This window comes from Magallana gigas, chromosome 3, assembly GCF_963853765.1.
Source record: "Magallana gigas chromosome 3, xbMagGiga1.1, whole genome shotgun sequence".
Lineage (NCBI taxonomy): Eukaryota > Metazoa > Mollusca > Bivalvia > Ostreida > Ostreidae > Magallana > Magallana gigas.
Window position 1 is genome coordinate 17,745,895 of NC_088855.1, and position 25,655 is coordinate 17,771,549.

At 34.6% G+C, this 25,655-nt stretch overlaps 3 protein-coding genes and 1 non-coding gene across 7 annotated transcripts; 2 read left to right on the forward strand and 2 right to left on the reverse strand.

Moving 5' to 3' along the window:
• Positions 1-12: 12 nt before the first annotated feature.
• LOC105344119 (EF-hand calcium-binding domain-containing protein 5) lies at positions 13-12,026 on the forward strand. Of its 3 annotated transcripts, none has more exons than XM_011451757.4 (21): positions 14-127; positions 1,271-1,856; positions 2,021-2,177; positions 2,338-2,475; positions 2,754-2,909; positions 3,190-3,289; positions 3,694-3,765; positions 4,509-5,021; positions 5,313-5,432; positions 5,813-6,006; positions 6,499-6,655; positions 7,017-7,165; positions 7,412-7,540; positions 7,730-7,902; positions 8,087-8,180; positions 8,397-8,531; positions 8,864-9,117; positions 9,725-9,978; positions 10,365-10,591; positions 10,908-11,010; positions 11,267-12,026. In XM_011451757.4, the coding sequence occupies exons 2-21, from the start codon at positions 1,273-1,275 to the stop codon at positions 11,428-11,430; spliced, it is 3,873 nt and encodes a 1,290-aa protein (XP_011450059.3). In that variant the 5' UTR covers positions 14-127; positions 1,271-1,272; the 3' UTR covers positions 11,431-12,026. The 3 variants fall into 3 exon arrangements, with proteins under 3 accessions (XP_011450061.2, XP_011450059.3, XP_011450060.3); XM_011451758.4 differs by having other exon boundaries at positions 33-131; XM_011451759.4 differs by lacking the exon at positions 4,509-5,021 and having other exon boundaries at positions 13-127.
• A 434-nt stretch (positions 12,027-12,460) lies between these two features.
• Positions 12,461-15,031, reverse strand: LOC105344118 (large ribosomal subunit protein mL50). Its single transcript, XM_034480789.2, has 4 exons — positions 14,874-15,031; positions 13,646-13,800; positions 13,188-13,326; positions 12,461-12,867 (listed from the first exon to the last, which is right to left on the reverse strand). Exons 1-4 carry the CDS (start codon positions 14,943-14,945, stop codon positions 12,478-12,480), a joined length of 756 nt encoding a protein of 251 aa, XP_034336680.2. The 5' UTR covers positions 14,946-15,031; the 3' UTR covers positions 12,461-12,477.
• A 1-nt stretch (position 15,032) lies between these two features.
• On the forward strand, positions 15,033-19,000 carry LOC105344117 (tubulin delta chain). 2 transcript variants are annotated; one of them, XM_011451755.4, is made up of 6 exons: positions 15,033-15,222; positions 15,452-15,652; positions 16,512-16,631; positions 16,957-17,512; positions 17,902-18,066; positions 18,411-19,000. In XM_011451755.4, the coding sequence occupies exons 2-6, from the start codon at positions 15,548-15,550 to the stop codon at positions 18,800-18,802; spliced, it is 1,338 nt and encodes a 445-aa protein (XP_011450057.3). In that variant the 5' UTR covers positions 15,033-15,222; positions 15,452-15,547; the 3' UTR covers positions 18,803-19,000. The 2 variants fall into 2 exon arrangements, with proteins under 2 accessions (XP_011450057.3, XP_065934786.1); XM_066078714.1 differs by having other exon boundaries at positions 15,456-15,652.
• Positions 19,001-19,544: 544 nt separating this feature from the next.
• Positions 19,545-24,647, reverse strand: LOC105344116 (uncharacterized). The gene is made up of 2 exons (XR_010711882.1): positions 23,468-24,647; positions 19,545-21,943 (listed from the first exon to the last, which is right to left on the reverse strand). It is a non-coding gene; the product is annotated as an uncharacterized protein (transcript).
• Positions 24,648-25,655: the final 1,008 nt, after the last annotated feature.

The following is a 25,655-nucleotide window of genomic DNA, read 5'->3' on the forward strand; positions in this document are numbered from 1 at the left end:
ACGGAAGCCAAGCACCTTACCAAAGCGTCCAGAAGAAACAGACTTCCTTCCTAGCAACGAATAATGGAGGACTAACAACTGTTTACAAAATGTGAAAATCTTTTTTTCTTTTAATCTAAAGACCAAGGTTGGTATGCATCAAACATACTTGGTTATATAAATTGGATGCAATAGCTTGAAAATGATTTGAATTTTAGTCCTGCATTAAAAAACTATATTCAAAAGTTTTTCAAATTCGGTGATTGTTTTTTATCCTTGTGCTAAAAGATTTTGTATTTGACATTTAAAACATTAGTAAATAAAACTCCTTTCTTCGACGAAGAATTGATTTTATCATTGATATCAGGATTATTAATGAAATAACATTATGACAATGTGCAGCAGTAATTACTGCATAAATTGTTTCAGGTAGGGTACAGGCACTTGTTTCTGTAATGAAAGTATACACCATAGTACAGGAATTATTAGAGATATTTAACACTAAACAGCACGGAGTACAGATGTCCACGAGCATTGTCGTCATTTTCACTTTCAACCAAATTCAGTTAAGACGATTAATTGTTATTACACACCCCTTTCCATTTATCTGATCAGCTATTATAAGACGTAAAATTCAGTCTGCATCATTCAATTCTGATGTCCAAGTATGACGTCAAATAATTACGTCGAGGTCAACTTGGTTTACAAACATACAGCTTGCGCAAATTTACTTAAAAGTTTATAAGAGACAAATATATTGTCATGGAATGATTTGTTGACAATAATCTTTCACCACATGCTTGTTATATTGTTGTTGCTATATTTTAAACAAGTATATGATTTAAAGATCATTTATACATGCATTTTTGTATCGCATCCAATATTAGCCCTTGGTCACTGTATATCCATCTGAGCGCCGTCAGGCTAAAGGGCTGATTTACAGGGACCTCGATCGGGCTATTATATAGGATGCCTTCTAATAATCTATATATATTTTGAGGAATTCTATACCATATAGTCTCAATCACCTGATCTTATACATTTTTCTCATGATGAAAAATATATACCCTCAACCTAATAATACACAATTATATAGGTAGAGGGTATATTTTATTATGAGAAAAATATATAACCTCAAGTGCCTGTGCATATAGACTGCAAAAAGTCTTTTTCAATCTAATTTTTTAAAAACCATTTTCTTCTTCAGCAACATTTTCTTGACTAAAAATATATTGATACAAATTTGGCTTGATTTTTATTACATGTACTTTCAAATTGCAATTATTTACAGAAATGGCAGACATACAAAAACCAGGAAGCCCTACAAAGAGGGTAACCATGGCTGCTCCTCATAGCGCTGGTTCCTCAGGTCAAAGGTCAGCACCAGGAAGTGGGAAAAAATCACCTACGGATTACTCCCGTCCCATTGTAAGAAGTGCTGTCAGAAGATGGAAGCGTATGCATGAACAAAGCATGATGGAGAAACTAGTGGGAATGCGGAATGAGAAAAAACAGCAAGTCAAAACTTCCAAAGAAAGCGCTAAGAAGCTTGCACGCAAGATTCCTATTGAAGTTCTTGCAAGAGATTGGTTAAATGAAAATGAGGCCACATTGGAAGTTAGAACATATATGGTTGACAAAGTTCTTCCAAATTTGATTCTTGGAGTAGAAAAATTATTGTCAGAAGCAGACAAGCGAGGATTGACAGATGGAAATGGTGAAGATCCTGATTTTAATCCTATTAATTTCTTAGCCCAATACATGATGAGAAACAATCCTAGGTATAGCAACTTTTCAGAAGCCTCACCCTATGTGAGAGGAATCAGAGAAGTTTCTGAAGAATTGAAGAAACAACTTTTTAACATCGAAGATAATAGGTAAATCAATTTATTGCTATAGGCATCAACTCACAACTTTAGATAAGACATTGCTATTCTCTAAAGCAAAGCTTTTTTAACTTCTCATTTATACTTGAATAAAGAGTATGCAACAGTGTGCCTTTGGATAAGTATCAAAAAGTGTGAAAATTCATATTTAATAGATTAGCTAGAATTAAAGCTGAAGCCAAACGTCGACGGGAAGAGCGAGATAAATTGGAGAGACTAAAGCAAGAGGAGCGAGACAGGAGAGAGACAAAGTTCATGAAACAATTTGAAGAATGGCATGTTCAGCCAGATGGCAGAGTAGAACTCTCTCTTGTAAGTTTCTTAAAATATTGTTATTTTGAATAAAATCTAGGGGTTTTTCCAATGAATAAAGTAGTTCACAGTAAAAATTGGATGAAGTACTTTTGCAACAATGTAGTTTGTTCATTCAAATAACAGCACATTGGTTAACAACAATTCTTTATATATTTAGGTACAAAATGCCCTAAGATCATTTGCTGAAATAGCTGAGAATTTCCCAGAAGATTTAAAGGATGGGTATAAACTTAGCCGTGCCCTGGAACCAACGGATGAGTCAGGGAAAGCACTATCTGTCAAAGAATTTGCTAAGGTGGGAAATTGGTTTTGCAGTGATAAGAAACATCATACTCTAAATGGTCAAAAGTCAATTTTCATTTGCAATTTCAAAACATGGATATTATTGAAAACGGATGCTTTCCGGTTAATGAAATACACGAATAAGATGCGACCAAGCTTAGCTTAGCTTAGGCCTCTTCATGCCAGGTGGCACATAAGGCGGCCACACAGTCTCTCCACCCAGTCTGATCCTTTGTTTTTGCCACCGCTGCGACCAAGATATGTACAATATTGATTTCTTTTTTGTTCCAGTACTTGACAATGTTTGTTGATGACTTTAACTTTGAGGTGTTTGAGCAGTTCATGCAGCACCTGTCTCTATGTGCTGACTCCTATCGTGCTGCCTCTAACAGGGAACAGAGGAGAATTGTACTCACCAATCTCTTCATCTCGTGCGACCACAGTGGAGTAAGTCAGCCATCAAAAGTATTTAGACTGCCTGGTATTTTGCAGATTGATTTGTACCCATTAGTCTAGTCTAGTCCCCAGAAAAGTTTTACTATAGGCTTCTTAATTTAAAAAAAAAAAGCAAAATTAGAGAGCTCAAACAAACTGAAATTATTATTTTTTTTTACGGAATTTTATACAGGACAGTTATTTACCATATTTGGTTTTTTTTTAATTTTCTCATATTGTCATCAATGTTAATGCTCCTTGTTTATAAGCAAGTACATTTTTGGTCATTTAGATTGGGTTGTTAGACAGACACAGAATTCTCAGTCTTTTTGAGGCATTCTGGGATTCAATTAAAGAGGACATCAAGAAGAATGTACGAAACCCTCGCAGATGTAAGTCAACTTTCTTTAATCAAAGTCCTAATATTGCATATAGAAAAAAAACTCTCATACTACTATTATTAAAGTCCACATGTACGTAAAATTTTATAACATAATTAAATCAAAGTCCTAATACTAGAAAGAACCATTTTGAGTCACGTATTTTATACGCCAGTTTGACTAAAAACTTGTATGTGTAAAGTTATTTTATTCTCCTGCATGCAAAAATGAACTACTCATATTCTATATGTACAAATCTTAAGACAGACAAAATATTCTATCATTCTAAAACAACATCCCAATAATGAATTACACAGATTACATAATTAAGACCCTACCCTACTATTGTTAAATTGTGAATTAATACCATTAGCACATATTTGAAATTAATGCCTGTGAATTTGTTTCTTCATTAGGGCCTGTTGCTGAGGTGGATGAAGTGGAGGATATCTTTGATGATGATGGAGTGACCACTCCCGTTCCCAAAGGTCAGTTGTTGCTGTCTTTCTGTGGCCAAACTCTTTATTTCTCTTTTGTTGTTTTCATCTTGTTTACTTGATTTTTTTACTTGTTAAACAAAGTTAATTTTTAAGAAATTTAATTTCTTGACCTGCTGTCACCAACATCATGAAATTACTTAACTCAGTTCTCAACTCAAATCCTTAAAAATATAAGTGCATGTATTTTGAGGTAAAATCGGATATCTGAGGCGGAGAATTGATATGACCAAAGTAGTGATAATGGCATCTGATATCAGAGAGAGTATGGGAGATGGATTGCAAATTAACTTTTATTTTTTTAATTCTTAATTTTAATTTCAAAATTTAATGTCACAATAAGGAACCTTAACATTTAATCTTTTCATATTTCTGCTTTTGTGTGTGATGAATTATTACCCGGTATCTTTTGTGGTGAGGCTTCAATCCATCCTGCTGTGCTTGTGAAATCCGCATTTTGTTCCATTTCCCACCTCAGACTAGACAAATTTTCAAGAACTATCATTTTAAGATAACTAAGCATCAAATGTTAAAGGTTCAAAACTTACTTGTCTCTTATCAAAATATACTAGCATAATTCTTTAGATAATGCACCAACAAAGTACCACAAGAATTTAAAAAAAAAATTGGTTATTGGTACATGTATCTCCAATTTGATGCTTAGTCAAAGTTATTCAAGTTTTTGAGAAGTTGTTTTCCTGCATGTTTTGTTTTCATTTACCTGTTGTAATCAGTGGCTGAGCCGACTCCTGCTTCCCCAACCCCTGCACCAGCTGAACCGGCTCCAGAAAAAACAGAAGAAACCGAGCAAGGAGGTGAAGAAAAAATAGAAATTCCAGCCACAACTGCTCAAAGTAAACCTGTTACACCAGAAGTTGAACCAGAAACAAAACCAAGCACAGCAGAGCCACCAGCTGAAAAACAAGCTCCTTCACCAAAACCAGAAGAAGCTGGAAAACCGGGAGTGGAAGTGTTGACAGTTTCTGTGGAAGAATCAGATGAGGCCAACAAGTCTGAAGAGCCCAAAAAGGAGGAGAAACAAGAGGAAAAACCAACAGAGGCAACAGAGGAGGCCAAAAGTGAGGAGAAAAAAGAGGAACAAGGAGAAACTAAAACTGCTACACCTCCTCCAACTGAAGAAAAGACAGAACCAGAAAAATCTGAGATTAAAGCTGAACCAGAGAAGACAGAAGAAAAGGATGAGCCAAAAGTAGCAGAAAAAGAGGCATCTTCTGTAGGAGAGGGAGGTTTGTTATACCCCAACTGGAATTTAATTTCTGTTCTGTGAATTGCATGCTTTCTTGTTCAGTTCTGTATTCAACTTGTGTTTGATATATGTTACTCAAGAGTGTGACTGTTGATAAACTGGAAGATGATAGCTTTCTATGTAATCCAGAAGCCTATGCAATATGCTTAACATAAACTGTTTTTATGGCTTAAGGATCCCATCTTTTGCGCATGAATTTCTCTGCTTACTTTTAAGTACTATATTGTGGATAACTTAAAATAAAGATCCAATGTATTTGAATTTTCTAAAGAAAAAGACACAGCTGTTACAAAAACGTCTGAGGCTCCATCTTCAGTGGCTACAACCACAGAGGAAGAGAAGGGTAATGTCAAGTTTGCTGTTGGCACAACCTTCAACAGAGAAAAGACAGGTGATTCATTGACACACTGCACCAAGATAGAACTAGTTGTCAAGACCTTCTGATCTAGTATAGATTACTGAAAAAGTTTGGGTGTTCAAATGACAAGAGTTATTGCCCTTAGTAGAAAAGATTGATGGGGATATGATCATATGATGCAAGTGATGAGCCCCTTGATAAAACTTAAATAAGTATTATTTGTATATTAGCAAGTTTTATACTGCAAGAGAGTAAAGATATGCAATGCAAAACTGAATATTATCAATTAATTCAAGTTTAGCTATATGTATAAAAACATGCATGATCAAGCCATGTAATCAGATTGAGATTTAAAAGTTGCTCCCATTGTACATGAATATACATTTTTATGATCTGTTTCTAACCAATTGTAGCATTAACCACTATGAGCAAGGGCTCTGGACAGTCAGCCTTTGATGAGAACTCCCTCAATGTCTCCCAGTTTGTCACCCTCACAGAAACCTTCCTGGGTAATGAACCGACCAAGGAATCATTTAACATGCTGACTAAATATGTCAAGGATGGCTACGAAGAGACAGAGGAGGAGAAGATGGAAAGATTGATGAAGGTAACAATGCAGTGACGTACCATCTTTCTTGTTTTACATTTAAATATGTGGTTCTAGATTATAAAACTTTTTGGCATTTAAGTTAAACAGTTTGAAAAATTAATGCCATTATTTGATACTCAGAATTATTCTGGAATCATAGGAAAAAGAGTGTGGTGGCATATATACAACTTTTAGCATTAAGATTAAACAATATTAAACATGGTGGTACATTTGTAGCATTTTGTACTTCAAACAGTTATTTTTACCATTGTCTGATGCTCAGAAATACTCTGGTATCATAAGGGCAAGAGCTGAAGTACATGTATAAATGCTGGTTGCTATATAAACATAATCCCTTTTGTTCAGTTCATGGAGAAGCTTTACTAAATAATGTCACACTAGGTGCAATTTCTGTTTGTGTACACTATGTAATTCAATTATCCAGTACAAATTATTTGTTGTGTATTTTTTTGTTCAGCTCTGATCAGTAATTCTTGACTTTGTGAACAGGCTAGAAAGGAGGCGCTGTCTACCCAGAGGAAGCACATGATGGACTCACTCTTTGAGAAGTGGGACAATGACGGCTGTGGATATCTGGACATGGAGGATGTTGAAACTGTAATGCAGAAGTACAAGGAGGGCCAAGAAAACGAGGCCATTGTTAGAGGTAAGACAGACAAAGACCAGTGTAAAATTTTTATTCTTAGGTTGATATATTTTGGGGGGGGGGGGGCTTTAAAAGGATGAAATCATCAAAGTTTCTTAAGAACTGCCAGTAAAATTCTGTATATCCGTTTTTCACAGTTAGTAAAATTTTTGTGAGAATGAAGAAATTGAGTAAATATTTCATTTGTGTAAGTTATATTTTGTAAATATCAAAGCTTTATTTAGTACACAATAACTGATATACCAGTCATATCTTCTGTTTTATTCTTTGCAATTATGAAATAGTATATCACAAAATATTACTGGTCAGGACTTACAGTTTATACATGTACATATGTAATGGGAAATATGTTTTCTTCTAGCCAAGTCTGGATTGAAGAAACAGTCTAAATATGCTGATAACAGACTTAGTAAGAGGGAATTCCGAACGTTTGTACAACTGGTGGTCGATGAAATGCCAGGAGCGGATTCCTTTGATTACTTTGTTGAGTTCCTAGTCAATAGTGTGGAGGTAAGTTTATTATTATATCTAAACGAAAAAATTATACAATAACTCCTGCTTATTTACATGTAAAACATCTTCATGCTACCAGTTATACAGGTAATGTAATTCAAAATTTAATTCCATATTCAGCATCCTTTTGAATGTCACGTAACCAGTAGATAACCTCATCATTTGATGTCTTTTATCAAATGTTAATTGCATTAAGAATTTTGAGGAAGTTTCCCTGATTATTGATATCTATGATTCACACAGCGATCCTATGCTGAAAGGATCCGTGGAGAAGCCAGAAAGAAGTGGCTGCAGCAGATAGTGACAGCAGCAGAGACTGGTGGAGCAAGCATGGAACCAGTTTACAGGGCTGTATTCAATGCCCTTTATAAGGTACACAGTGCAAGACTGTAAATTAAGATAAAAACTGCAAATAATGTTGCCACCAATTTTTGACAATCTATTCTTGATATCTCTTTGGCAGTGTTTTTCTATGAATCATATTGCCGGCTATCAGAAAATAGGGACACATTAATATCTAATAACCATGTTTGACAGATTTTCTATATAACTATGATCTAGGATGCTGAGGCACATGGTGGAGGAAAGAGAATAAGCGCCAACATAGCCATGCTGGAGAGAAACACCATGGATCCAGACCGAGGCAGTGTCTGCCTACGTTATGTGGCAGCTACCATGGAGGATGCTGACTACCTCCTGGGAAAAATTCTGTACAAAGACATGAAAGGCATCAGGTCTGTGCCATGAAAGAGATACTACATGCAATATTCGAGAATCATTTGAAACAAATGCATGGACTTTAATTTTAAGATTTATCTACATGTACAGTAAAAATTTAAAAACAATCCAATGACTGAAAAGAATTGCAAAGACAATTTAACCACAGAAATTTTTTTTGATATTTCTGTTGGTTTGTAGTTTTGCTGCAGTGGAGAGTGGTAAACCAATCCATGTTCCAAGAGTGGCTAACCATGGAAACATTCAGTTCTGGAATCCATATAGGCAACCCGAGGTAAAGAGCAATGCGATTCTTTATCAACATCTGTATGCAACAATGAGCACTGGAACCTTCATACTGATTTTAATTCAATTATGAAATAAGAAATGGAACTCTTATTAGAATATGTATGGATTTTTTAAAATCTGAGAGGTGTTTTTGTGCAGAACATTAAGTATTTCTTGCATTTCAAGGGACATAACTCTTCAGTTATCTCCTCAATTTTTGTAGGACAGGGAGGGCTCCTTTATTGTGGTGCCACTGAAGGACAAGAGGAAGAGAGTGTTTGGCTTGCTGGGCATTGACACCATGAATGATCACCACACCAAAACCATCTTCATCACTCATGAAATTCAGTTCTTCCAGGTAATTTTGTTTCTCATGTAATAAATTACTGTTAACCGTGTTATCTTCACCTCAATGCAATTTACTCCTCAGAGTCCTTTTTGAAGAAACACACTCAGTAGACAAATATTTGTTGAGATTATGTACTTCCTGTATATTTGAGAAGGGACAAAAATTAACCCCATAAAGCAGTTCTGTGGGGCAAAGATACCTGACAAAACCTTTACTTTACTATTCTTATATTCAAACTTTTTACAAGCCCATACCAACAAGACTATGAAAATGATAAAATTTCAACATTCCAAACATATTCTTAACACTTTCAAAAATTCCGCTCTTTCTCTTCACTCCAGGGAGTGGCCAAATCTTTCAGTATTTCATACCACAACATAGATATGAAGAAGAAACTTCTAAGAATTACAGAAAGTGCAGTCTCCTGGATTCATCGCCGAAGTCCGCATGTACAAGAAATCGTTACTTACATGGTGGAACCGGGCATGGATCAGAGCGACTACATCCTGCGAAAGATGATGATTACGGATGAGAAGGGTAACGTCCAGAACCTACTCAGTCCACCAAGGCTTGAGAGAAAGGATAACTTGTTTAGGTACAAACATCACAGTATGATAAATTTGAAAGTTTGATTAAAATTGCTTTAACATTTGGCATTATAATAAACTGTAGTTTTATCATTACTGTATACAGGGAATTTAAATGTTTGCCCTTGATTTATATTCACCCTTTGCCATTGTTCACGGGCGAATTAAAGACTGGGCAATTCCAAGGTATCAAATTGTCTCTCTTCAAACACAACTGTCTCTGGGTGAATTCGAATACAAGACGGGGCAAAACTGCAAATGCAGAAGGGCGAATTAATTACTCAAGGCGAAAATAACCCTGTATACAGTATTCATTGAGCACCAATTTTTGTGGATTATATTGTTAAGTCAATTCATGAAATCAAATGTTCATCAAACTGAGAAACACAACAAATGGTCATTGCCCTCCAATTTACGTATCCTAATAACTTTTTTTTTTAACGTCTACAAAAAGAGATGCCCACAAATATATAGATGAAATCACAGTAGTATATACATGCATTTGATGCCTTTTAAAATAATCATCCAATTAATAATCAATTCTTATTACCTGTTTTGATCATCACTTAATGATTATTTATTAAAAGAATGATTTTTTACAAATGTCCTTTGCAGAGATTATTTATTCAAGTGTGTAGACAACTCAGAGACAGTATCAGCAGATGCCTATGGACAGCGCCATCTAGCGTTCCCTCTCCGTGACGACCAAGGTAAAGCAGTGGCAGTGGTGGACATCAGTATAGGAGAACTCAAGAACTTACCCGAACACGAGAACAGGGAGGTTCAACGAATGCTCAAACTTCTGAACCAGGCTCACAAGGAAATCACAAAAGAGTTCTCTGGGGAGGCAGATAAAACCGTGGTTCTAGGTAACTCTTACTTTAATTCGAAATATAACATCTTTACCTTAAGTTTATATGCATACTATCATCTGAAATGTTACTTTATATCTGTCTTGATATAACTTTGACCTCATTTCTGACATTTAAACATTTAATCTTTTATGTTCCATCTCTTTTGAAACCTGATGTGTTTTGTCTCTTGCTCTCATCATCTTTGATGAATTTATAGCAAGACCAAAACTAAATAATTTAATATTTACTCATGGTGTAAAATACGATATTACATGTACTTATATGTCATGTGTAGATATTTATCAGTATCAATACATGTATAATTAATGTTTCTATGAATATGAGAGAAAAACCTAGTCTAGCAAACATTCTCAGTGTGCAACATAATTTTTTTTCTTTAGAGGCTGAAAAAGACGATGACAACAGAATGGACATCATGTTTGACAGACTTATGCTGATGGAACTCAGAGAAAATGTCTCCAAAATTGACTCCAAGTCTTTTGCTGAATTACGTAGCTACAACGAGCCACCTAAAATTGTACAGAATATTGTCAAGGCAGTGGTTGCTATCTTCCATTTGGAGCAGGTGGAGAGTGGAGAACTGGATGATTGGACTAATCTGAGAAATGTAAGCTGCTGATTCTGTCAAAATCTTATGACATTTTAAACCACTGAGGCCAAAGTTAAAGTTTATTGTGATCAAATGTTGCTGCAAGTGATACTGGAAGGGGAACAACTCTTCTCTTTTTTTTTTCTTTTTTTTTATGGATTTATTTTTTCTCTTTTCAAGTCTTGCAATAAAAATATATCTGTTGTATAATAATTCTTAAGATATTTTGTGGCCCGAGAAACTAAAGATTATTTTTTTCTTTTTAGGTCGAAATATAAAATTTTAAAATTAGTGGAGAAATCCTAGTTTTAAGATGGTTTTATTTTGATTTTAGTTTATCAACAATGAACTGCTGCAAAAGATAACAGAATATGATCCCACAGCAGCCAGTGACCATGCTCTCATCCCTCCAGAAAAACTAGAAGTCTTCTTGAAAGGTTTTGATTCTTTTCAGATATAATATATCAATAACAGATATTTCAGTTCATTCATTATGTGGTAAAAATTTGATATAAATATGCCCTGTCTTGGATGTGACTGGGGCTTTAATCAGCGGTGAATTTTGTCTGCCTTCAATCCCTCTTGCAGTAATTTTTTTCTTTCCTACTAAATAGAAAGTATGATGACATGTATTAACTGTGTAAAACAAGCTATATAAGTGTATAATTAACATAGTTTATCCTCTATTGACAGATGTACCCCATGGAGAGGTTGGAAAGTTTGGATCAATTCCTGCCCAGAATATGTATAATTGGGTGTTTGTATGTATCTCGCTGATTGAGCACACGATAAAAATGAGGGAGAACAACGGAGGCAATGTGGCTGCCTCTACACATCACTCTGACACAACACGCTAAAATGAGAATATGACCTTTGACCCACAAGATTGAACCTAAAATACATTCATCAGACATTATTGTAAAATTCATATACGACTGTAAAGACTGTAATACGACATTATACCATTTGATTACACAAAAAATATATTAATTATTCTTTTTTTTATCCCTTGATTAAATAAATAATGTGCTGTATTGATGTACATATTGATGCTCCTACGTCACATACTGTAGTTGAATTCTGTCTGTGATACTTGGGAAACATTGTATATGTGTGATATTAAAACTGATGTTTGAAATATCAAATTGAATATTTCCATTTTTGTTGAGTATACAATGTCACTTTTGAATTGTTTTCCACTGACTGCCAACTCAGCTAGCTGCTATGTTTTACAGTACTTAGATACAGACAATGACTATTAAAATTGTTTCTTTGTTGTCAACTATATACATGTCATGAAAATTGGTTTAAACAATTTCTTGAACTGTAATCTGTGATCCCACTTTGAAAAATTTATTTTCTTTACTTTTTACTGCTTTTGATGTTATTGAATATAATGTTAGTGCATGCATATTGGTGTACTGATCATTGAATTAAACACAAATGAAAGGATGCTACTTGTTTTGGTTTTAACTAAGCCTAATGCAACACACTGATTTAAAATAAGAATAATTTATGTACCTGTACTTATTTTATATTCTGGTAGGTAATGAAGGAAATTGATATCCCAAGAGAGATGTAAACAATAAAATGCTTTCTTTGGTACGTCATAAGAGGATATGAAGGTTGTGATTATTAAAGAAAAAAATTATAATACAGGCATGAGCAGATTCTTCATTTTCTGCAATGCTTCCTACCTTCATGAACCAAAAACGATGAAATTTTATTTTGGTAGAATTTGGTAGGTTCTGGAGAAGTTGAAAATATTAAAAGTTTTAAAGAAAGATTAACAGTAGCTGGACAGAATGTGATTAGAAAAGCTTTGTACTATGTTGATAGCTAAACTTCTCCAAATCATTAATTTACCCAAGAATCAAAATCAAAAAATTGTGACACAAAATTCTTTATTTTCTATATATTTCTTTCTTAATAATTTCAGCTAACTCAGTCTGTTCCTCAAAGAATGTCTTTCTGTTCAAATTGAATATATATTTGTCCTTTGATTTGTCCACCACATTATACTTTCGCGCAAACTTTGCACTGCAGGCTCTGGTTTGTTGTCCTGGAAACGCATCTTTCCCTGGCCACAATGGATTATTTTCACGATCGTAGCGGAGGTACTCTGTGTTGATGTGAAGATTTTTGGGTAAATCTAGTTTTGTGAGGTCCTCTAAGCATGTTGTGTCTCTCACTTCCGTTAGGAAGAAATTCACAGCCTGATCAATGGTTTTCATATCGTGTAGCTCTGTATTGGGAATAAAGTGGTCAAACTCCTTCATCATCTTTGTAAGAACCTAAAGGATAAAAAGCATACAAATAGTACAATAGCTAGTATTCAACCTGTGAATACGAATTTATTTTCATTGGAATCAAAAGTTAATGATTAAATGGGAGGAATGAGCCAAATCTAATCTTCAGATATAAACAAGTCAGCAGTACCGGGTAAATGCAAGAATATTATTCCACAGTAATGTACCATTTGCATTATATCAACCAAGAAAACATTAATTTTCAAAAAGGTAGAATTTTTACATTTATGCATCATGTAAACGTGAAAGTTTTGTTAAAAATGTGAACAATCTGCAAAATACAGGTATAAGAGTTTGACACTTACTGTAAATTTCTTGCGTCTGTCTTCATCCAAGTCTATGTTCTGCACATCTGCCGTCTTTCCATAAACTTCTTTCACAATGCGATGTACTTTACCCTCCACATCTTCTGGTGGCAAATAAGCCCTTCTTGTTTGAATTGATCTGTTTTCAAAATAAGAAATTTGATATGCCTAATAAAACATGAGATATTTTAAAAGGAGTTAGTCTACAATTTATTATATTTCATGGTTTGTTAAATTGTTTCAAAGTAAGATTTTATGAATTTTATCAAAATAATACAGTACATAATATGTAAATTTATGCAAAATTACGGTAATGTATAATGTTCTATAAATATAATACTCTGTCAATCATTTCGAAGAACAATTTGACTTATTGAATCTGAGTTTATTTGTCAATTTACGTCAACTTCTTTAATCTTACAAATAGGTTTCCCTGGTCTGTGGAAATTGTAACTTACGTTCTTTTTTTCAAGTTATTCTCTGTGTAATTGCTAAACTTTACAGGAGCTCTCTCTGGTTCAATTTCTGCCATAGGTTTTGGCTCCTCCTCCTTAATTCTTCGTTTAAAGATGTTCGTTAAAACTTTTCTGTTGCAACTTTGTACATGACCAGGCTTCAAAATAAGAGTTTTAATTAATAACAGAAAACAAACACATGAAGTCACAATTATTAAAACATTTAAATCCAGATTTATTGACATCCAAAGCTGGCTTGACAGATTTCAAATTTCTTGTCTTTCTTGACAACAATTCTCCCTTGCATCAAGGTGCATGTATAATAATAAAGTATAAAAAATAAGTCTGACTACATTAATTGCACTATGAATTTTTTGCAAGTATTGGTTGGGGGCTGGCGTAGTATATCTATTACTATAACACAATAACAGTTAACTTCAATTCACTCTTGATTTCCTTATTTTCACGTCAATTTTTTTACATTCTCCAGAAAAGTTGGGGGGGGGGGGGGGGGGGGGAGGGCAACTTTATGATAATTCAATTTTTATATATAAATTTAAGAAAATTAGGTGCAGCAAGAAAAAGTGTTTGTGTGTGTGGGGGGGGGGGGGGGGGGGTGGCTGGCCCTATGTACTGCCTAATCCGAGATTCCTCTGACTCTAACCCCCGCTTTTATATTGTGACGTGCGTCACACTATAAAAGCTGGGGTTAGAGTCTGAGGAATCTCGGATTACGTACTGCCCTGCCAGAGGGAACCAGCATAACTGTTACCACAACAGTTGTTGATAAACAATTATGTTTGTTGTCAACAAATTTCCTTCAGCACAAAAATTTAACACATTCTAGGTGGAAATCTTAGAAAAAGATGTATTCTACATTGATACATGTTTTGAATATCCCAAAAATGTTGGGTTCTTACATGTATATTCATTTTTCCTAGAATAACTTTTTTGAGCAGAGCATTCATGATAAAATTTCCGTAGTATCAACTATTCTCTTTTGAGAGGTGGACAGGCATAGCACTGTCCACTACTCAAAAGAGAATATGGTATCGACTATCATACATATTTAATGCAGTTTTCAAATGCAGTTGACAATGCACGACAGTTTTATTCTAGATTTAACAAAACTTTTATGAAACGCGTCAACATTTCCATTTAAAATCTGCATTTGACTAAACAGTGCCCCCTTAAACGTATGCTATTTAAGGCAACAATAATCTATACTTACGTAAACTGCTTTGCTTAAAACTAAAAATGGTTGTGAGGAAAATGTTGTCCTTGCCAAACTCATCTTGGACATGTGTTGTCTTTGTCATTACACTGCGATGCACTGATAGTGATTTTTCCCTATCTTTCAAACGCTCGTGTGATTATTTTGCAGAGTATATAAAATACGAACCAAAGTTGCATGTTGCAAGACGACAAAGTTAATGGGTAGCTTAGTTTTGTATCCATGTATATTTCTTAAGATTGAGGAAAATAATCGCTAGTCTCTCTTGAACTAGCTTGAATCTTATGTACTAAACTTTTCCAATCATATCAGAGGATTAATCAGATGTTTATATACTGTACTGTAGGTGAGTTTTGTGTGTAAAGTTACCGTTTTGTTTATCCATGCAGTAGGCTTATACTGAGTTCTATATGAACGGTTTTAATTATTGAAATTGGACATATATATTCTTTAAGAAGACTATATGCCTGCCCTCTCTAAAGAGATCAGATTTAAGGATATATGGTTTATTTTTGTACAACAGTTGTATTAAATGTATTTCTCTAAACCTTTTTCTCTCAACAAAATCTTCATAGAAAGTTAAAGAAGGGGTGACCATGACTGATTCATAAGAAGTCTTATACCCGACTGAAGGAAGATCTATATTGGAGGACCTGTCAGTGCTCTTTGCAATGTCCATCATTACTATACAGCTTGGACAATGCGGAAACCAGATCGGTGGCCAATTGTTTCACACCTTTATGGAAGATGTTCACTCTAAGCCACTGGCCACACAGGTTAGTGCCTGACAATTAACTGAAGTTTTTTGGCCACAGGAGTTCACCAGAAGTGAGTGCTCGCACGCTCTCACCAAAATTTGTGTTGTAGATATAGGGAATTTTGCAGAGAGCTCAAGAGCACCGACTCTGCTGAACACGCCTCTAAATCTGATAATAGGTCAATATATTTGCAAATATAGTTCTCAAATGTTTGCTCCTATAATAAAATGTATTACTTTGGGATGGTCCGACAAAACTGAGTCAGACTTTTTCCTGGCTTTTTTAACAATTTTGATATTTTGCAGTTTTGTTGGCTAGTGAATTATCAAAATTCCAAAAAAAAAAATAAAAACCCAGAAAAATGTCAGATATTGTTGAGATTGTCAAAAAGCATATATAGCAAACAGGATCGAATTCTCTCCCATCTGGCCATGGTCAAATGAGTATAAGTTGGATGTCTCAAATATAATTAGAATATATGGACTAATGCAAGTAATGTATAATCTGAAATTGCATGACCTAGAACTATTAAATACAACCAATCAGTTTTAATACATATACTGAAAAATGGTGTCATATGCAGATGCAATCATATCACTAGGTGTATAGAAATCAACTGAGTTAAGTCTTGACATCACATAATACATGAGTAACAGAAATTTATCTGATCAATCAGCCTAAGTAGCTCTGTAGCTCTGCAGACTCTGGAGCTTGGCCTGAGGTAGTGTGAAACAAGTTAAATTTACCATCTGACATACGAAGTAAAATCAAACCTAAGCTAGAACATGTACATATTTATAAATATTTTAAAAGTTATTGTTTTCTGTAATAATATGCATACATGTCTAAGTTCGCCTTGTTTATCCTATTTCTATAGGTAGCTCCAGACAAAAATGAGGATTATAAAGATGAAGTTCTGTCCAGATTCTTCTACCGTGGAGAATCAAGGGAGGAGATGCCCAGAGCAAGAGCTGTCATGGTGGACATGGAACCAAAGGTACGTACGTCCCTTCATCGCAAATTAAATGTTGCTTCTTTATGTGTATTTTTAGGCAACTTCCTCCCATGTTCTTTTTTTGAGTTTGGAATATTTCAAAAAGTAAGACTCTTTTCTTTTGATATTACATGTATCAGTGATGGAAATATAACAATTGCTGTACATGTATGTTGTATGTGCACTTATGTCTAATTTTGCATTTTTTTTAACCTGTTTATATAATACACAATCCAGTCTGTCTATTTACGATTAGTGATTAAGGATTTACATTTATGATAGCAGTTTTCACCCATTTGAAATGCATCAAAATATACCTTATTCACAGGTGATTGCTCAAACATATCAGGATGCTAAAAGATCCGGAACATGGTGCTACTCCGAGAAACAACATTACTGTCAACAAAGAGGTTCCGGAAATAACTGGGCCCACGGGTTCTGTATCCATGGCCCCGCGTGTCAGAGTACTGTCATGGAACTAATCAGGCGCGAAGCAGAAAAATGCGACAACCTAGGTGGGTTCCTCTCTCTGATGAGCCTGGCAGGAGGGACAGGCTCAGGGGTGGGGGCATATGTGACTCGATGTTTAAGAGACGAGTTTCCTCATGCGTTTATCATGAACCAAGTTGTGTGGCCTTATAAAATGGGAGAAGTGATCGTTCAGAATTACAATGCCGTTCTGACACTGTCTAGATTGTATCACAATGTGGACGCAATTGTTGTCATGGAAAATGACCACCTCCATAAAATCTGTCAACAACTTTTAAGCATCAAGAAAATCTCATTTAAGGACATCAACAAGGTGATTTGTCATAAGTTGGCTACAATGTTGCAGCCCTGTCCTCTCAGCAAATACACTGGAGACACTTGCTCAAATTCTATAGGTAATCAGTTTGATATTCATTGATTGTTGATACCAATTTAAAAGAAAATAATTTAATCAGTTTTGGGGTGGAACTTATTAAACTTATAGACAAAACAGATCAAAATTCATACTTGCACACAAGATATATGCTTTTCAATATTGCTCAGATTAAAGAAAGACAACTCTGTAAATCTTATTTTTTATGTTGATGAAATTGCATCAGTTTATAGAAAGGGGAAATGTTCTCAAAAACAAAAGTTTGCCTACATATAGCTGGCATTTGCATAAGTATTATTAATTTTGATTTGAATTGCTTTAAATCTTTTTTTTTACATGGTTGTTTTGTTGTTGTTTTTTTTAATGAATACTATAGTAACCTAATATGTTTGTTTCCCTTGTAATTAAAAGGAGAAATGTTGGAACACTTGGTGCCACATCCAGACTACAAACTGCTCACTGTTAAGAACATTCCCCAGATGTCGGCGGCTGCCCAGGAGTTCAGCACCTACCAATGGCATGGCCTGCTGAAGCACCTCCGACAGATGTTGATCTCTGATGCTCCCATGGAAGAAGGTTGGTCTGCATCATATTCAATCATTTTATTCATATCCCATTAATTATGTTGTAATTGATAACTGTTGCAAATCTGAAAGTGTGTATGAGATCTATTTACACATAGAGATCTTACCAAAGCAAATAAATTCTCCCCCCAAAAAATACATGCAAAATTTAGAATACTGTAAGTTGTTTTTTTTCTTGGGAATATATCAATTTTAATAGTTTTATATTTCTGTGCGGTATTTTGGTTTAGTTTACAGCATCTGGTTGATATATTATCATTTATTGATAAAAAGTAAAGATATTATCATTCATATATTTAGTTATTCTGGGTAGTTAAGTTTATCTGTTTTCTATAGGCATTGATTGGCAAGTCAGAGTCAGCTCCCGAGGCTCCCACCACAATACATCCCTGGCCAATCTCCTCCTCCTGAGGGGCAAAGAATCTTTGTCTGCAGACACCGCCCCTTTCTCCGACTCGGCCCTCTATGCTCCTTGGATCCCTCCAGATGCTGCCCTCATGACAGGGGTCCAACCCAGGGCCTTTAATCATTACGAAAAATCTGCCTCCTTAATCTCCAATAGTCAGTCTCCAGTCACTGTCATGGATTCAATGGTGGGGAAGGCTTGGGACATGTTCTCCTCCAGGGCTTATGTGCACCAGTATGCCAAGCATGGCTTGACAGAAGATGAATTTCTGGATGGATTTGCTACTTTAGAACAAGTTATTGCTAATTATAAACATTTATGATGTCAGAATGTGTTCCGGTATATTAGCATTTCTGTTCCTTTATTACAGTAATCTATGCAGTGCATATTTTGACTACAGATACGAAGTCACGGTATCATTATTTCTTATTTCATTTAATGTACACTTCATTATAAACTGAAGGGCACAAACTGTCATAAAGCATTTGGATAATTAATGAATAAATGACAAACAGTTGCACTTAATGTCTTATTGAAATGCTCTGCTATAAAACAATATAAATTGCACTGCATGTGGATGTGGAGTAATGTCCTGTGATTTCTTGGAAGAAGTGCACTGTATTTCAAATTCTGTTTTCATCAATTTCATTCTAGTTATTAATTTTGTGTGTGTTGTCTTTGAGAGGTACAGAATGTATGTACCTGTCAAATGATGTTGTGTAACATGCAAATAATGTCGGCCATTTACATAGATAAACCAGTGCTTTTACATTTATTCCAACACACTGTACTGAAGGTCCTGCACCTAAGTAATTTTGATGATGAAATTTTGGTATGCCTTAAAACCATAATTTATTAACAGCGAGAAAATTTACATTGTTTTATTTTTTTTTCTTACCGATAAAGACTTCTGTGAAAAATTACTCCCTTCCAATGCCAGTCTACAATAACTGATTTCACTATTTGAAAAATTATCATTTATGCACTATTCATCTAATATAAATATAGCTTTGAGTAACCTTATCACCATTACAATAATTGATAAATCACAATACAAGTGTATGTACACTGTACTTTAGCAGCATTTCAATTTTAATTTTCTAAAACATGAATATACAACAAAAACCTTATGTACTGCACAGCAGTCAAAAGTATATACATCATATACATGTATGCATTTATTATTCATATGAAAAAAACATTTCATCATTCAAATTATTTAAAAAAAAATAACTATGCAATGCCAACAGTAAATCTTGGCACAGTTTATAGGAGACAGAATGATGGATTTTAATTAAAGCTTTTCAAAACTGAACATCCCAAGTATCTTTTCTTCCTCAGACATGCATTTCTTTCCTAATGGCAATATATCTGATCATTTTTGTACAACACATGAACTTCTTAATTGCCCAGCTATATCAATCAGTATGCAATTTTTTTTATCATTACATACTAGTTTATCCTCTTTTCCTTGTTATTGTTCGACTTCCTTTGATCTATCCACTCCTATATGATTGCTATACCCAGCACAGAGTTCGTAATTCGTGAAATCCTAATCCGTCGGGGAGAGGGAGGGAAATTACTATATGTATAACTTTCATTTTTTGCACTTCAAATTTTAAAATGCTCCTCCAATTTTTTTTTTTTTTTTTTGGGGGGGGGGGGGGGGGTCAACTCCATGATAAATCATTTTTTTAATGTAAATTTAAGAAAAATGTTTCCTGCCCCCCCCCCCCCACCCCACCACATGCTACGTGCATGTACACATCATTTGTATAGTGATCTAGTGTCTTTACCGTGACACTACGTAACAATGTTTTAGATTCCTTAATACCGACAACATTCTTCATTATATGGACAACTTTTCACTTGTATTAATTTTTTTTAAGTTTATACTTTTCTGTCCGAAGCGCACGTATTCCCATATTTAAAGTACATGTATATGGTTTTTTTTTATTAAAAGGCTTAACCATTTGGAGCTACATGTACCTTTTTTATTTGAATAGAGGATAATCGCACCGAGATGCCAAGGATACCCTTTTATTTTAGATAATCCTTGACATTAATCTATCTTGTTTTTTACTCCTTTGTTATTTTTTTACGTAAACAATTAGGCAGGTTGGATAGATGCCTTGGGAATAATTATAGACCTAGAGAAATAAAATTCTCTTAATATAGGAAAATCAATAAGATCCCCCTGGATGCCTAGTTATTGTCACATTTATGCAAAGTAATGTTTAATATGAGACCATAAAATATTGTGATGGCTTCTCGTTTGAGTGTCTATAGCAACTAATCCACAATTGTTTTGGTTCGTCTCGTAACAATCTATGGCTCGATCAGAATTCTCCTCAAATTGTTTAAAAGATTTCAACGTTTTCTCCTGAATTTGAGCGGGCAACATGCCATAGACGTACACTTCGTCTGACCAGTATGGCGTCATATGAGGCGCCGCGTGATATATGGATAAAATCATATCTCGAGTCATCATTACAGCTTTGCTTTTGCAATGGGGTATTGTTGGAGATAGGTTCATCTTTTTCAGGTTTTCGTGATCCATGAATTTTATCCTTTGCTTGACAAATTTACACATCATGAAATTTTTGGTGCAGCTGTACCTAGATTTATAATCGCGTAATATTTCAAACATGTTTAGAATTACAGTGTCCTCAATTCGCATTATCATTTTTGCCTTCAGACAATATTCAGCGATCCATCTGAGACCCAAAAGGGCTTTTTGGGGGAGGTTGTTGGGTGCTTCAGAAAATCTTCCCTGCAAAATATCCACGTGTTTCACTGCCTCCTTCTCAACGGCTTTCTGAATTTTCTTAGAAGGTGATTTTCCCACCAAGAATAAAATTCTGAAATTCCCATACTTCTGGTAGCCTGGGAGATTCACGTCTCCCCAAGTCATGCGTATGACTTTCCTCCGCAGAAAGTGATTAGGTTCCGTGTTGATCAATACAAGGAAATCTAATGCATGGTCATCAAAACACAATCCTGGATTCTGGAGGTGAAAAGGGTTATGTGCCCTCAATGAATACGAATGGTTCTTGTTATTGGGGTCATTGTGCAGATAGAAATGATGGACGTATACATTATTTTCACTGTCGTTACACACAGACTTCGGAAAATCATATTCCACTGTCAACTCACTTTCATTTCCCTTAGAACTTAATACAGTCCACAGGAAAATTGATGCAGCCAGAGAACCGAATAATTTCCATCGGAATTTGGTAAATCTCATTTTCTTTTCCTGGTGCTCACTTTGGAAATGGTTTACTTGACCTTCAGCCAACGATGTAACGGCTAGAGTTCTTCTTCTGTGGGGTTATATTTATATTCAGTACAAACGTCTTTTTTATTGCCAGTCTCTTCCATTTGTTTGTGCTTTCTGTGACTGATAACAACCATCTGCTCCAAGGATTTTTTTTTTATTGTCCACTTTTGTTTACTTCAGTACCTGCAATTAAATGTTAAAGCGTTCTTCAACTCAAAGGTCTACCTGTAATGTATATCAAGGTAAAAATATGCCAGGTAGATGAAAATCCTTCTATTGTTATTTAAGGGGCCATGATATTTAACACAGCTTCTTCTTTGAAAATAGTAGTATTATCTCAGCTCTTTAGTGTCAGTTACGACCTACAGAATTCAGCCAAGATAGTGTATTAGACCTTTTACAAATTCAAATAAGAATATTCCAACAACTTTTAAGTCCATCGTTCATTTAGAAAAATTCCAAATGGCCGTAATTTTAATTAATTTATTTTTTTGAAATTTTAAAAAAGAATCGAAGAGGCTACAAACCTTTTGCAAAGGAAAACAAAAATGTCAATACACGTATAGTTCTTTTCACCGAGTCTTATTGATTAAAACTAGGGACAGCCTTATAGAAAACCGGTATGTGTCCTTCCAATAAATTGTTATTAGTTTGTCCGAGTCAATAGTCAATACGATATGCTAATATTTGTGGCAATAAAGGCAAAATCATGTTGTAGTTTAATCAAATAATAAGAATATATGCAAGATTTTCTGAATGTCTTGTATATGATTGTCTTTTTGGCGGTGCATGCAGTTCATGAGTCATTTTTGTCCACAGGTGATAAAACACTGTGACAGATTGCAGGACACCTTGTAATCAGCAGGTGTCTGTCTCGTTAAGTATGACTTTTGTGACTGTCTGAAACAGGTTTACATTTTTTGTCTACCTGGTCATTACTTTATTGCACCACAGGTTGAGAGAGAGAGAGAGAGAGAGAGAGCGATCGATTACAAATATATTAAAAACAATTTGTTTATTTACTTTTATCAGATTTCACTCAATTTTATGTCGACCAATTTGCTCAATATACTTGTAAGCGTTCAATAGAATTTCTCAATAATCAATTAAATGGCAACAAACATTCTCGAAATGTCTGGTATTTGATATAATGCTGCCAAAAATATGGAATTTTATCACAAAGTCTGTACCAAATTTAATATATCTGTAAATATATTAAAATTAATTGATAAAAGCATTAGCATTTCGTATTTGAAAATTGATTTGAATATAGGGAACCATTCTGTGGTTTGCCAAAAGTTCCCACGAAAACAGTAAAAAAAAACAATAACAATTAATATCAACCACTAATTAAGAAGAGAGTACACAGGTATATGCATCACACAATCAAGTCTTTAAAATAAATTTCTAAGACGCACAAAATCCACGCAGACTTGCATTAATTAAATGGGTTATTCTAGCCGTTTCTCGAGTTTACTGAGTTGGGTTGCGATTGTCTTTTTTTCTTCATCTCCATATAAAAACCTTTTTTAACGTTTAAACTGACTAAATTTTTGTTTGATAAAGCTTTAGTTCTTTATCTTTTGCTTATAACAATTTGAACGCATGAATCTGAGTGTTCTTAAAAATCTACGAATATCGAAAAAATTAAATAACGATTTTTAACATGCTCTTTCACAACAGGGTAATTTAAGTTTCTTATCTTACCTTCCACAGGAGGTGTCTCCAATACATATGTCAAGCTCATGACCAGAGCTGTAGTGTCGAGATAGCCATAAAGAAAGAGGACTTAATCCTTAATGACAAGTACTAGTAATTCCTATATTACATAACTTTTCTAAGCCCACTTTTCTTTTCCTCGCCGCAACTGGATGGACAGCAACACGTTGAAATACAACAGTTATATCCATTGTCCGCTGGTAGCATTCACAGGTGTACTGACCTTTTTGTATAATTATATACTAAACATCTTCATGTCAATCAAGTGCCTGCAGTGGTCAGGCAATGCTATGGTAGTATAGAGAAATGCTTTCAATCAATATATCGGTTTGGTGCAATCCAGAGTATACCCCCATCAATTGGTTTAATGGTTATGTATTTGCATCAAACATGAATACGCACGGCCATGAGAAGGAAAGGAAAATAAAAACAACGATGAATAAATTATTAAAAATGAACACCTTGCATTTCCATTTTGTGTAGGTAAAGCTGTGATAATTAATCATCCGTCTAATAACCACAGAAGCATTTATTACTTATATTATGTAAGTTGTATTCCTTAACAATTTTTGCTTTTCAGTCCTTACTTAGACATTGCACCAAACGTCTTAATGTCGTACGGTAGTAGTTCAATTAAATCAATACCAATTAGTTTTGGACTGGCACAGACAATACACACTGGTACATATATAATAGATATATATACAGAGCTGAAATTCAGTTGATGTCATTTAAATATCCCGTCAGCATGCACCGCATCATGGTGTTAATGTGAATGGTTGTCATATCTTTTACAATGTGGCTGAATATATCAGCATTGACGGACACAACAACTTGCGGTTAGTGAGACGACTGATCGGACTCTATTGGAAATAACCTTCATAATGTAATTTCATCTTAATGCAAATTTGGTGTTGACTACTGCAATATTAATGATACTTTTAAATAGCACATCAATTTGATATTCGAAATTTTCTCAATGCAGAAGATCTTTAGATCAAGGAAAATCATTTCTATAATTGAAATAAATGAAGATTTTCACAATTTTGGTATCATATGACAAAGAAATAAAAAGTAGTTGTGTCATATTTTCTTCCCAACGAAAGACAGCAATAGTAAGGTTATAAATATTTTTACATATGAACATTTCGAAAGATATACTATACTATTCATATTAAATGTGAACAGCAAAAATGTTTATAAAATATTCAGTCGGACTGCAGATGTAAGGAATTGGTCGTGTCTTCTTAAAGTGTAAAAATGCGTATTAGAGGTACTTTTAATCTGCGCACAACTTCTTTAACCAAAAGATCCTTAAAATTCTTTGAATAAATAATCATGTTAGGCAAAGCAAAAGCTTTGGTCACTATCATAAACTAGTAAGATATAACCAGTGTCGCGATTACCTAATTCTGTCAAAAGATTTCCACTGAATATCTCCATTGGCATCCTTTCCATACGAATGCCAACTCCAAGTTTCAAGTAATGTGCTCTTTGAGTTTTTGTACGTTGGATCCTGCTATATAGCGTCGGACATCTCTATAAAATTTGTATATCGGGCCAGTCAAACAAGTGTCTGATTTTGGTCGCAATTTTTTTTACTCATCCAATGTACGAGTCATCATGTATGCACAGATTTTAGAACATGTCTACATTTTAATTCTTTGGCTAGGCTTTTGTGGCTTGGCTTCAGAGTAAGAATCAAACTTTTTTTACACAAATTTCGACGAAAGACAGTCTGACTTAATCTTACTGTGCAGTGTTTGCTAGTCATATCGTATCTGCTGAAACACCTGATCATCAGACATATTGACATTCTGCATACATTCTTGAAATTCAAGAACTTTATCCACGAGTTGTGCTCTATGGTGTTCCGATTTAATAAAAAAAAATGTTTCCCATATAAGTGACGTCGAAGGGCTCGACGAATGATACGATGGCGCAAAAATCCTTATCTTGTCACGCAGTAATTTTTTTCAGATTTTTTTAAAAGTGATCGGCTAAAGACGCTATGACGCTTTCATTTTCTCCTTGTATTTGTGATTACACTGCGTCCCTGTCGCATACTCATTTGCATCAGTGTTTATAAATGAATGATTGGAAAAAAACGGAGTTTGCATAAGTCTTCATCTTCGAGCATCAAACGATCGATTCTATAGTCCTTACATGTACCAAA